Here is a 13,329-nt window from a genome sequence, read left to right on the forward strand (position 1 = left end):
CTCAAGTCGGACTGGAAGAGCCAAACGAGGGCTAATCGGTTGTTCGGGGGGGCCGTCGTCGAAAATGCGACCGCTGATCGACGGCAAACGGGGGATTCCCAGCGGTCGGGGAAGAGGGCGCCAAGGAGAGGGTAGATTGCTGCACGCTAGTTAATATCGCAAGGAGTGTCGCTTTCCGTGGCTTCTCTCTCCTTCAAGGAAAGTGTTGGTTTAAGTCGGGCGCAGAGAGGTGGCTCAAAAAGATAAGGGGAAGGAGTAGAGATAAAGTGTGGATGGAGTGATGCAGTGATGAAGGCGTGCGTGAGCCCGGAAGTAGATCAATAGATGATCCGAGCTCGGGTCTATCAACGACGGAGAATTATCCACGCAGTCCAATACCACGCAACCAGTAAATGACACAATGAGGGCGAGGCAATGGGAAGGAATAGATAGGGTATCGTCAATATGGAGAATGATGAAAACACGATGCTCGTGCAGACCAACAATCCCTATCAATGCAGGGCAGGTTGAGGGACGGAGAACGAGCAGATTTGCCGTGGTGCAGGACCAAGCAAGACCGCAGATACTCAGCAACGAGGGCGCTGGTTCGCCGACGATGCAGAGGCAGGATCTGTTAGCGGAAAGGTGGATGGGGGCCGCTAGAGGAAGAAATGGAAGCAGAAGGGCCAGGGGGGGGTGAGCGGCAGAACCAATGCCAGTGACAAGGAGGGTGGATCCGATGCACCAGATGGTCTGAGGATTCAAGAGAGTTCTGTACCAGGTAGGTAGTGCCAGGTAGTGTAGGCCGTGGAATTAAGAAGGGATAATGTGTACGGAGTCCGCAGGCAAGGAAGGGGGGAAGGGAAGGGAAAAGGTGGAGCTGCCTGAGGGCCTGGGACCGGTTAAGGCATCAAGACTAGCAGTATCAGGACTCTCGGGCCATGGCCTGAAACCACGGGCAACGAATGAGGATGAAGATACGCAATGGTAATTTGCCAACCGCCAGCAGATCACAGCACGGGTCCGGTGTCGGGCTAACACCGAGAGAAGGCAATCCGAAGGAATTGAAGCAACTTACTCTAGATTATGTAGGTGAGGGAGAGTATGACTGATAGACAGTCTCTTAGAGCTGATGGATAAAGACAGGGCAGCCCAAGTATAGAACAATGACACTGATCATTGTCACTGCCTGGCTTAGAGAATCATGATCATGGTCTAATGTATCACGTGACTACAGTATACTGACTAATACGAGTTGATCCGGCAGGACCCGCGCTACCCTGACCACCGTAGTCCCCAGCACAGGGCCCGAAAAAGAAGGCTGTGCAAGTCCACATCTGCGTAGGACGGTGGTATTGGCCATAGATCTTAATCTGGCTGGATATCAATGAGACTAGGGGCGCTCTAGAAGGTGGTCTGATCCATGGGATGACCTCACCGGTGTCCATTTTCATTGGTTTGGCTTTGTTGGCTGATGGAGGTCAATTCCCGGTTATCCTCGCAGTCGATTCTTTACGGTGAGATCTGAGATGCGAACGAAGGATTTATACCGTCGCTCATGACGTGCTGGGAGTTAGCATTTGTTTCATGTATGGCTAACCCTATTAAGTACCCTCAATATACCAGGTAGTAGGAATAAGTAGTAGATAAGGCTGTCTTACGAGGTAGGGCTCAAATGAGAAGCATATATCTACACCATGCCACCCAATTTGAACCAACTTAGTTGACGCCTCTTTGTACTCCATACTCCAGTCCATACATAAAGCATATGTACCACGGTCCACGAGTAACCTACTTAGCTGTAGCCTTCCTCCAAACACCAACATACATCATAACAAACCCCCACACACCTCCTGCTATACTCACGAACCCACCCCCAACAACACCCAAACTCAAAGAAACCAAACAAAATAAATCAAACCATGTAAAGTGGGGAAGGGCAAGAGGGAAATAAAAACCCTCCTATGACAGACCAATGCCTTGGCAAACTCACTAAACAACTCAGTAGAACCAACAGTCTATAAGCTATACTAACCCAATCCAGCAAAGCCGTCTATCACCATGCATGAGGCTTGCTGCAAAGAAGCTGCCGTACTCGCACGCCACTCTCGAGGACGTAGGTAGGTAGTCAGTATGCACGTGCGCCAGTATGGGGTAGAGCTGCATCGCTAGACTGTTCACCTGCATTTTAACGGCTTGGGTGTGTTGGTTTGATTTGTGGGGGTTCGCCATGTATGCCTGATCTCGACGATTTGACCAAGCTTACCTTGCTCTCCAGAGGGATGTCGGTACTCGATAAACCAGTAGGCCCCAACCATGAAAAGCAGTTGGGCACACACGGGTGGCGCACTGGCGCTCCATGTACGAGCCATGCAAGGAAAACTCGTTCGGGATCGACAGACGGCATACATTGGTTGAAGTTGATATCAGAACTGCTGATGTATGGGCAATATGATCAGATGGGCATGAACGCATGTCGGCCAATTGTATCTGCCTGGAGATTATCGTTATGGGATTTCATATCACTATCTTAGGTATTGATTGGATTGACTTGTCAATTCTTCATTCTGTTGTGTGTATCGCGTTCGCACGTTGATCATTGTTACATGATGTCGCATTAGATATAGGGTAAGCTACGAAAGCCAATGGAGGTAAGATACCTCTTGTAGCTGAGTGGCAAGGGCTTGCTACTTATTGAAAGCATACCTTATATGTCAGGGAGGTTAGCTATACTACATCCTATCGAACCTCTGGCGGTGGAGGCACGAGACCTCTACGGAATATAGAAAACCTGAGGGCCTGGATAAGTCACGTTCTGAGTATAAACCTCCCCCCCCCCCCTTACTTCCTCTTCTTCTTCTCCGTCAACCTACCTCAATTGGCGGCAAATAACACTCACGGCAAAGGGACGTAGAAGATAACGGCGTAAAAGCATCATCCTCACGTACATTAGCATTCGCGTCCAGCGCAAGTGTAAAACTCAAAGAATGGCGCGCAATGCACGAGACCCTAGACAGGTGAGTATGAGGCAAGACCGACAGAGAAAAGGAGACATGTCGAGAAGCAACGCGGCACAGAATGGACAGAATTTCATGCAGGCGATAGTCCCGCTCCAGCTACCCGGCATCAGCATCAGCGTCGGTGTCATATCGCGCCATCAAACAACGGGCAAAGTTGATATTAGCCCGAGTCAAGGGTCAAGGGCGACCAGTGGTATAGATATATATGATCTATCTTTCATGTCAAGGATCTGGATTAGTTCTTTCTGTGGGGATCTATCTCTATTTCGTAATCATTGGAGATATAGATGGGGGCAGAGCATGAATCTGCGTTGCTTGGCAGTGCCAGGTCGACAATAACAACGCTCTTGCTTTCCCTTGTCCATGTAGGGTATGTATATGAAAGCTCCCAAACCTACAAACCCAGAAATAAAAACTCAAATATATAAAATTCAGCTAAAACCCAATCATAATGGTATCGAAATGCATATATCCGTGCCGCGTCATATACCAACACACCATAACCAACTCGTAATAACAAACCCCAACTCAGTAATCATTCAACCGCAACTTCTTTCCCACAAACCGCCGTCGTTCGGGTCTTTCGGCTGCGCGTTCCCGATCTGCGCTGACGCCCTTGAGCGCGTGGAGGAGCATGCCTGCGTCGAAGAAGCCGTCTGTTTCACTATTAGTATCTTTTTCCATATATACGAACATGATAAGAAGAGGAAAGCACTTACATCCACCCATGCCATCATCGTCAACCTCGCCACTATCAGTCGTAGGCGTCTCCGCCCCACGATGAATCTGACCCGGATCCCCCCGGACGATTCGCCCCCGACGGTGGTGACTCTCGTTCTGCTGGAGTCGTTCGGCGAGGGCCTCGGTCTCGCGCGCGCGGCTGGTGCGCGGGCTCGTCGCCTCGCGGTTCGTCGTGCGGAGGAGTTTGCGGATCTCGAAGAGGTAGGACTCGAGCGTGTACATCAGACGAGCAGTCTGGCGGTGTTTGGAAGACGCGCAGATGGAGATCGACTCGTCTTTGATGATGTAGCCGATGCCGAAGCCGTCGGCGGAAGTGGGGCCGAAGCCGAAGTGCCGCAGGCAGGGATTGCCGCAGTTGGAGGTGGAGAGGATCGTGCTGTTGATTTTGTCCCAGCCGGGGTCGCTGAAGAGGGCGGGGGTAGGTGGTGCGGGGCGGATCGCGCGGAGACCGTAGCTGTTGGTGGAGAGGCCGTCTTCGGACATTGAGGGGGAGAATTTGGGCGAGTCGAGTCCGTTCTCCACGGGGCTGGAGCCGAAGGTTGAGCTGCCTCCTTCGACGCTGTCGTTGCCGGACGAAGCGGGGGCCTCCTCGAAGGACCGCTGCCATACGCAGTAGAGTGCGTATAAGTGACGATCGTGGCCCTGCGCCTTGGAGCACACCTTGGTCATGGCCGTGTGCTTCTCGGTGGCTCTGCGGAGAGCGTCCACCTTCTCCTGCGGCGGGTTCTCGCCCCAGAAGGTCTTGACGAAGTCGACGCATTCGTTCGTCACCGTGCGGATGGCCTCCGTCCGACCGTGCAGGAAGAATTTCGTCATGGCTGGCTCGTATGTGTTCTCGATGCGGCCGTAGAGGCCGTAGTAAGCGGCCTGGAATGCCATCTGCACGAAGGCATCGGGCGAAAAGCCCATCGACGTGATGAAATTTTTGCCGTAGCCGTTGAATTCAAGAACTTCGAATTCGTGCTGCTTGAGGAGATCCGAGAGGTGAGACTCGGCGAACCGCAGTGCGATGATCAGCTCGGGCGCCATGTCCCATTCGAGCTTGCGCGGGGTGGTGCTGACGTTGCCGAAGCTTCGGGGGTCACGCTTGGATGGGTCGGGGCTGCTGGTCGCCCACAAACTCGGAGCCTGGCCGTTGATGGTCTGGGCGAAACGGAGGATGGTGTCCGTGTAGAGGTCGCTGGCGAACCGGAGGACCGTGTGGCCGTCAACACCGGTGTGTTCGAAGTTGATTCCCGCGCTGCCGTTCTTGCAGACGATGATCTGGAGCTTGTCGTACCACCGGTTGGTGCAGGTGCCGACCTGCACCCCGCGGATCACTTCGCTGGTCCCGCAGAGCATGTTGGCGCACAGGTCAGACGTGCTTTGGGGCTCGGTGTCATCCAGGCAAAGGCAGAAGAGAGCGGTGTCGACGATGTTCAGGCACTCCGCGTTGTTCGATCCCTCGTCCTTGGTCAGGATGTCTCGCACTCCAGACCACACTTTCCGGTTCTCCGTGCTAAGAACGCCGAGGGCGCCCTTCGCCGCATCGTGGATTGGAGTCTGCTCCGCATCGTTGATGATGACTTGGAGATTCAAGGCGATATCCTTCTCACTCATGATGAGATCGTTGTTCTCGTCGAGAACATCAAACCAGTAGAACTGGCCTCGGCACAGAACGACCAGATGCTTCGCATTAGGATCCTGGCTGATCATGCACCCATTCTCTGTCGGAAGTCGTGCGGTTCCGAACAATCGCGAGTATTGGTACATGCAAAGTGGCGTCCCACGGACATTGTCTGGCGGCAATTCCTCCCGACGAACCGCCCTGACGAAGGCCAGTGCTGACACGGCCAGTGACGCTGACCGGGTCACTTGGTTATTCCTTGCAGGGGTCGGGTCATCCTCCAGCAAGAAAAAGGGATTGAGGTTCAGGACAACCGCTGTGGTTTCGGTTAGTACAGGTAATAAATTGAGTAGGAATCAGGCAACTTACGGCTATCGCAGTTCAGATACGAGTCGTACCCTATGGTCCGAGTTATTAGATATGATGTCGCGCTTGATTGGTGGAAATACATCTGTCGAGCACTTACAGAACTGTTCGATGTAACTTGTCTTCGACGTAGCATAATTCTTGAGTTTTTCCTGGAGCACCGGACCGTCCGATTTGAGAAAATCCTGTACAGCCGCCTTGGACTCTATCTGCTCCCTCGGCGTCTGCAGCGCCGAGAGGGACTCGAGGTATCGTTTGCAGGTGTCCTCCAAGCTGGGAATCGGCAGCTTGGGTAAAGCGTCTTGATGGGAAAATGTCAACCCTGTCTTCGGTCCCACCACCGGGGTGGCATTCTCTTGCTCTCCTGCATCCACAGACGTGGGTGTGATTTTCGGCTCCAGCGACGGGTACCGAGCGGACTCCATGGTGTCCGCGAGTGGTTTGGGGGACGTGAAATGGCGAACTGCCATAGAGGAGTACGACATGATGTCAGTAAGCAATATCCGGACCGCGCAGTGAGAATATCAAGCGTAGCGACAGGCAAGTAGAGTGGGGATAGATAAGAGGCGCAAGGCGGTGCGGTAGAAGTAATGGCAATCTTGCGTGCAGTAGGAGGGCATAGAGATTATCGCATGACAGGTATGGTATAGATCACGGGGTGGGTTTTTGTAAGTGGGCTTGGGGGAAGTAGGTCAAGTGAAGAGGTCCAACGGACGGGGAGAGAAGGGCCAGATGATATTTGTATTTTCCTGGGAAACAAGAGGACCGCCCTTGCGGTACCAGGGCCCCGGGGGGAACATGAGAGCGCGGGGTGGAGGGGGTGGCTTCGGAACAATGGGAAAATAGCGCCAGGCAACGGAGGAAAGGGAGGCGAGGTGGAGGGGACTCACCAAGCAGTAGAGCGCTGATACGATGCACCAGACGCAAGAATCGCTGGTAGGTAGTATAAGAGAGCCTGCAGCTAATACAGTAGAGCCACAAGTGGATCACTTTCACACGGGCATAAGCCTCCGCAGCTTTCAGGACCAGACCGGGATGATGTGAATTGGTGTCGGAGAAACGGATGGATGAAGCTTGGTGCGGGCTGTATAGGCAGGTTGCGACAGATTGCCAAGAGATACGATGCCCGTTGCAACGATAGTCCTAGTGGGTCACGTATAGAAATCAACCCGGTAGAAACTAGATTGTAATGTTTCACCAAGCCAACGACACCAGCATCAAACAGGCCGATGCTAATTGATTTTGTACAGCAATGGGATGCCGTTCTCGCCGCAGTAATAGATGATGTCAGAAGGCGGGGACGTCAAGTAACGAACAGATAAAAGAAACTTCTGGCCGAAACTCGGGAGAAAAATCCAAGAAGGATGCAAGTCTATGGACAAATTGCACCGGTCAGACGGGTTCTCTCACTTGACGCAGTGACCAACTGGGGTAATCGAGGTCACCGTAGTAGTCCCAATTCTATAGACTTGACTAGTACCTATAAAGTCAGTGATCCTGATACAAGTCGAATCATCCCCAAACCCAGGTGTATTATATTTTCTCTATTACAAATATCCGAAACGCGCAATGAGCAAACTACCTTGGTAGAAAGAATCAAGAGTCCCAGTCCTCGACGTGTGCAGAAGTCAAACTTACTAGTCAAGGCTTGATGACGTTTCGGGCGAAGGGAAACCGAGTGTAACTGTGACTTTGGCGCAGTGGAAACGCTGAAGGGCCAAGGGAATCGGATGAACTGCTTGCGGGGGAACGGTAGGTCACGTGGTCTCCATCTCAACCCTGATCACCGGTAGGGCAATTCGCCTCAAGATTGGTATACCGAGGCAACAACCATGGATGCACTGCAAAAGTACCGTGGAATTACATCGATCAATTGAACAGTAATTACATCGTTACTATCTACAAACAACATGGCCAAGGGAGATCGTCAATCAGTGTTTGGTCATCCATATCGTAGTCTATTCCAGGCGCCAATTTACCCACGTCACAGGCTAGACAAAAAGAAAGAGTAAAGAAGAAAAAGAGGAGAGATCCAACGATTCGGGTGTGTCATTGGGATACCAAGACAAGAGAAGAATGAATATTCACAAACAAAGACCGGATAACGTCATGCCCAAAAGGCGTAGGGTTGTGGTTCGGGGTGGGAGATGGTGGGGAAAGAGGATATTAGTGATCCCCCTCCCCCAAAAGCACCCCGGAGCAAGCCTTGGCAAGTTGGGCACGGGAGACAAACATGATGATGCAATCTCGAAAGGCCAGAGGTCAAGAAAAGAAGATTAAAGGACAAGACTAGACACAAAGAAGTCAAATTAAAACAAAGACAAGTGTTTCGAATGACTGACAATTGCCAGAAAAAAGATTCTCCATTCAAATTTCGGACGTTCGACTTCCCAAAAAGATCGCAAACGGTCGATATCAAGAGTTACACCCCGCCCCAAAGCACGACTGACTGTGGCGGTCTTCCTGTCCATGGAAAAAAGGACCACAAAAACCCCATGAAATTCCTAATTTCCATCCGGACAGTCACATGCAAGAATCATGGCTGCTTCAAGAACTAGGCGGTTTTCGATGCCCCAGGCGGGATAAAACTCCTGCTACCGTTGAAGCGAGAAACGAAGGTAATACAAAAAGGATTCGGGTGGTTAGGCGGAATACATCTTGTGTCCCTGGGGACGAAGGACGTTGGCGGCGTATTCACCATCGAAGTTTCCTAATAATCATAGTCAGCGCATGCCTCTTGGGTAAAACTTAGAGACGGAGGCGGGAGCATACCGGCAGGGCCGTAATTGCAGACCGTGAAGGGCATGTCCGAGCCATCAACGTTGCCAAGGGACGGGCACACGACCGTGGAGCAACCCACATGAGTCGTGCCCTTCCACACAATCTGGGTGAAATGGCCCCAGGCGTGGAAGTTGGACTGGTCTGGGTTGTCCTGGCCGTACAGACTCTCGAAGAAACCCATCTCGTTGTTGTACATCAGGTTCGAGATCATGACGGCGACCTTATCCGACTTGACTCCGTAACCAATGTTCTGACCATATCCGCCGCCGTTGATATCGCTATACCAAGGAAAATCAAAAGTCAGCCTCTCCAACATGCACCCCACACGGTCGAGAACCGCGGATACTCACGGGTCGTGCTTATACACGCAACGCTTCGCGAGGACTTCTGCGCTAGATTCCAACTTGGAGTCCCACTCCAGGGAGTTGGACGAGTGGTTGCTCCGGTGGACGTTGTGGCTGTACAGCACGTGCTGCATGTAGTCATTGGTCGGCTTGGCCTCATCGGCGGAGGTCGTGGTCGACATGGTCGTGGGCTGGGGGGCATCGCCGGTGATAGTCCACTCGCTAGACCAGGAAGAAGTCCAAGTGGTGGCCTGGCCGTCGGCGGGGGGTTGCGGGTTGTCGGTCGGGGGAGGCGGCGCAGGCTGGTTGTCCGTTGGGGCCGGTTGCGGGGGGTCCACGATAGTCGTCACCACGGGGGCAGGTGCCGCTGTGGGGGGTTCCTGAGTCTCAGCATGCGTACTTGAAGAAGAAGAAGAAGAAGTGTCCGGATCCTGGAGTCCTGGTACTGGCGGATTGGTGGGAGTCGAAGGGGGCAGGGGTGCCGTGATAGTAGTCGTCACGGTAACAACAGTCCATTCGGTGGTGTACTCACGCTTCTCAGCGGCGCTGACGGCGACCGCCGCGCACAGGGCGCTCCAGAGATATACAGAGCGCATGGGGCCTACGGTTCCTGGTAATTGACTGGATTTTCGTTTGTCCCTTGACGATATCGAGAAGTGTTCCCACAGGTCAACTGCGATCGATCAAGAAATGACTTCACCGGGAAGTATATCCGACCAAACAATCAAATCCAAAAGAGCGAATTTCGGGCGGGACCAAAGAGCGAAGGGCGTTCAAGGCTGACGAGCAGATCGACTGCGATAGAACTAACGGGTGCGATTGGGGGGGGAATATTGGGCAGTCCGGGGGATCCTTGAACTTCCGTGGGTAAACAAAAAGAGTGACAAGCCTGAAGAGCACTTTTTGAAAGAGTGGAAAAAGTGCACCAAAGGCGGTTTGGGGAGAGGAACGAAAGTGAACGCTCAACGGTGGGGATGAGGAGGGGGATAAAAGAGAGACAAGGGGAAGGGTAAGTGATAATATAGTAAATGAGAGAGTGAGGTAAAACCGATGGAGAGCGGGAGGTGAGCTGAGTGGAAAGGGGAGAGCGTCTCCAGTGGGCGTGTTTTCCCAGTGGGGCCGTGCGATCTGGGATCATTAATTAAAAGGCAAATTAATCCAGCGCCCAGGGAGCTCCAACCTCACTTATAGTACTCTGTGTGATGCTCGATCGAGGGAATTATGACGGCTAATCTTTTCTTTTATTTAGATTGATGACCATTATCCTCATCATCAGAAAAAGAAAACCTCCACCAGGGAACGCCGGAATGCCTCTTTCCATTCAGACCAGTCTCAAGTACCATGGGAATGGTCTGAGGGGATCAAAGTCTCCCCTGAATGGGGAGAGGAACCTCCCAACCGCGTGTGGCACATGCCACAAATCACTACGGGAGACTGGGCTACAGGGCTACATTACTCTACTTGGTGGACTGCCACGAAGCATTCTTTCCCAGCTGAGTTTGGTTCTGGGATCATATAAAGGATACAATGGATGTCTCGCCTGGGGGAATCCAGAACGGCGTTCTCTTTGTCTATCAGCCACTCCACAGGAACACATACTAATTGTTTATCATTTCGACTACTTTTTTTCGCCAGCGGTTGATGATGATAACCCCTGACAGAGTCTAACCCGAATGGGGATATCCACATGCCGCCCCGTTTCAGGCACTGGAGGGTCTGTAACCAATGAAACAGGCAGCTCGAACCCTGCGACCCCTGGCGCGTCTCCACTTTTCCCACCGTCATGACCCATGAAGGCCTGTCCTCAGGTACTGGTTTCTCCATACTCCAGAACTAGTTCTTACCGCCGAACTAAACAAAGAGAATCATCTCCAAACAAAGGTTCAAGCCCCAATTCATCATCCTGTCAGTAACCATTCCTGTGCCAAGGATTTTTTACCTCTTTTTTACCTTTTGTTTCTGGGGCCAATGAACCCTAAGGAGATCCAGTCGAAAAAGTATCAAAAAATCATAATAACAAAAATATCATGAAGAATACCCAGCGGGTACAAAGAATATGCATAGATAGAAACTTAAAATCAAAGATCCGGCTTTGTTCAGAAATGAAGAAAGAGAACGTGGCAAACCAATTTGCCTCTTATTTCATTTTCAGCAGGTATCGCCCGAGGAAAGACACTTACTCCAGGCGGTAAAGTGTGTATCGAGGGACAGGTGGCTTGCTGTGCAGGGCGGGAGCTCCGTAAATGGGGGTAACTACTAGGTCAGGTACGGAGTACGGAGTAAGGTTAACCAGGGAACATCTGTCGATCAGTGAGAACAGACTCGGTTGTTGTGCCCCATGAAATTTCAGATATATTCGTCATTTTGACACAGTCAGATCAATCAAAATTGTCTGGTCTCGATAATTTGGAGAATTTAGGATATACGAAGGATAGAACGAACAAAGAATAAGAAATCGATGGTAGTAACCATAGGTAATATAACGATAGTAATAATAATGATGATCATTTATAGCATGAGATAGCAGGAAACTACTGCTGACGTCGGTAATAAACAACAAACCCAATACCCAACAATACCCGACCATCTTATTTTCCGGCCCTTTCTTCTCCTTTCTTTCATTGCCACCACAGGACCGTTGAACGGACCACTTCAGCCAGCCAAGAGAAAAGCTCGATTCTTTTGACACTTTTGTGCTCCTGGGGACGGGCACCAGCGCAGGGACGAGCAACCATGATTAACCACCAAAACTTGGCAACTCGGCAGCTCACTCTGTTGGTCCTCCACTAATGTTTCATATTGAGGACCATCGATTCATGATCTGTGAGGGCTCGGAGATTACCTGGTAGGATCCATGGTTGACTCGATTCATCGAGATATCCCACAAAAACAAAGATTTATCTTTGTTGACGGATTTCTTCCTCTGTCTTGTTTGTTTTTTCTCTTCTTTTTTTTTTTTATTTTCTAGTTTTTTTGTTTTCTCTATCTTTCATGTACTCCGTATATATGATAATTTTTGTCTCCAAATCGTTATCACCTACCACTGACTCTTAGACCACATAGGCAAGAGCCTAAGAGCTCTAGCCCATCCTTCCACATCCTCCAGCCATGGGGTCTAGACATATCGGAAAGAATTCTGATCGTGCCCAGCCTTAGGAAGCCTTGGCTGGGGAAATAAAACCAAAATTTCTTTCACCTAACTGACTCACTAACGCTCTTGGCTGGCCCATTGTCATTGCGCATTTTTTGTTCAGAACTTAATTTATTCAATTCCACCGGCCAATGCCCAGTCCACACTGAGTGGTCTGGTCTGGCTTAATCTAGTTTAGCTGGCTTGTCCTGACTCCATCTCTCATTTGAATGGAACCGGGACGCTCAGACGAGAATTGACGGTGAGTATGAGATCTGGGTGGTCTGGATCTGGTCTGGTCTGGCTCTGCAGGAGAATCGCCCAGTCTGGTTCAACCAGGTTGGTTGTCAGGGGTTTCCTTCTGACATGTTCACGGCGCTAAGAGAGTCAGGTACCTGACCAGGTACAAGCGATACCACGTTGACTTTGATGTGTCATTCTAGCTTATAGTTAGTCAGGTTTGTCCTAAATCCAATGGTGTTGATGCCACACCCTCATATCAACTACCTACTACCTTGTACTATTTACCCCTCGTATCTATCAAGCCTATACGACCTCGACTAGTCCAGATAAGACACTCTGCAACAAACCCACTCCACAATTATGATGACAGAAACAACAATAGTCCTGAATGGATAGCTACCGTGGTACAAACACTGTGCATAAAGCACCCCCCCCGTATGCACCTGTTTCAGCCACCGCGCTAGCACAACCATAATATATTGTCCACCGCGTCGGGTAATCTCCTTCGACTCCAGACCGTTAATTAAAGTAATTATACATGACTCGGAAGTTCGGATGAGGTCCTGTCCGGTTTGGGGCTCGCTAGGTAGTTATTCGTATGTTGATGGACAATATACTGTATCCCTGTCGGTGAGAAGAAACCGTCGTGCGGATCCGGATGGTTTCACTGGTTTGGTCGGGTTAATCTATTTGTTTCGTGGGCTGGGATTAGGGAAGGTAATAGGATGACTTGATATGTTTATTGCTTTTCCTTACTATTAACTATGATGAATGGGAAAGAGTAAGATAGTAGATGTTTCATTGAGAGTATCCAAGGTTACTCACATTCTACAGTACCTCCAACTAACTAGCCGCGATAACGCCTAAATCAGCGAGACAAGACCGCCCTCTCTGCATTCATCCGTGAAACTCGATCTACGGAGAACCCCGTACGTCGTACAGAGTACACAAAAATAAACCCCTTGAACAAATAAAAAATACCAATCAGTAAAATATTCTCCGATCTCAATCTCGATCTCGATCTCAACTAGACTCGTCAGAGCGGCTAACTGCGTGATATCATAGGCAGGGACCGTTTGATCTTTTGTCATACCCTTGCGTTTTCGCTATAATCATTTA

The 13,329-nt window shown here is 50.6% G+C and overlaps 2 protein-coding genes across 2 annotated transcripts; both read right to left on the reverse strand.

Moving 5' to 3' along the window:
* Nucleotides 1–3,527: 3,527 nt before the first annotated feature.
* On the reverse strand, nt 3,528–6,197 carry P168DRAFT_314856 (choline/carnitine O-acyltransferase; the record flags this gene model as incomplete). Its single annotated transcript, XM_024839842.1, has 4 exons — nt 3,528–3,655; nt 3,719–5,662; nt 5,716–5,745; nt 5,813–6,197. The coding sequence occupies 4 exons, from the start codon at nt 6,195–6,197 to the stop codon at nt 3,528–3,530; spliced, it is 2,487 nt and encodes an 828-aa protein (XP_024697395.1).
* A 2,157-nt stretch (nt 6,198–8,354) lies between these two features.
* Nucleotides 8,355–9,433, reverse strand: P168DRAFT_278356 (PR-1-like protein; the record flags this gene model as incomplete). The annotated part of the gene is made up of 3 exons (XM_024835684.1): nt 8,355–8,422; nt 8,485–8,771; nt 8,844–9,433. The coding sequence occupies 3 exons, from the start codon at nt 9,431–9,433 to the stop codon at nt 8,355–8,357; spliced, it is 945 nt and encodes a 314-aa protein (XP_024697396.1).
* Nucleotides 9,434–13,329: the final 3,896 nt, after the last annotated feature.

The sequence above is a fragment of the Aspergillus campestris genome, assembly GCF_002847485.1.
Source record: "Aspergillus campestris IBT 28561 chromosome Unknown P168scaffold_1, whole genome shotgun sequence".
NCBI classification, from domain to species: Eukaryota; Fungi; Ascomycota; class Eurotiomycetes; order Eurotiales; family Aspergillaceae; genus Aspergillus; species Aspergillus campestris.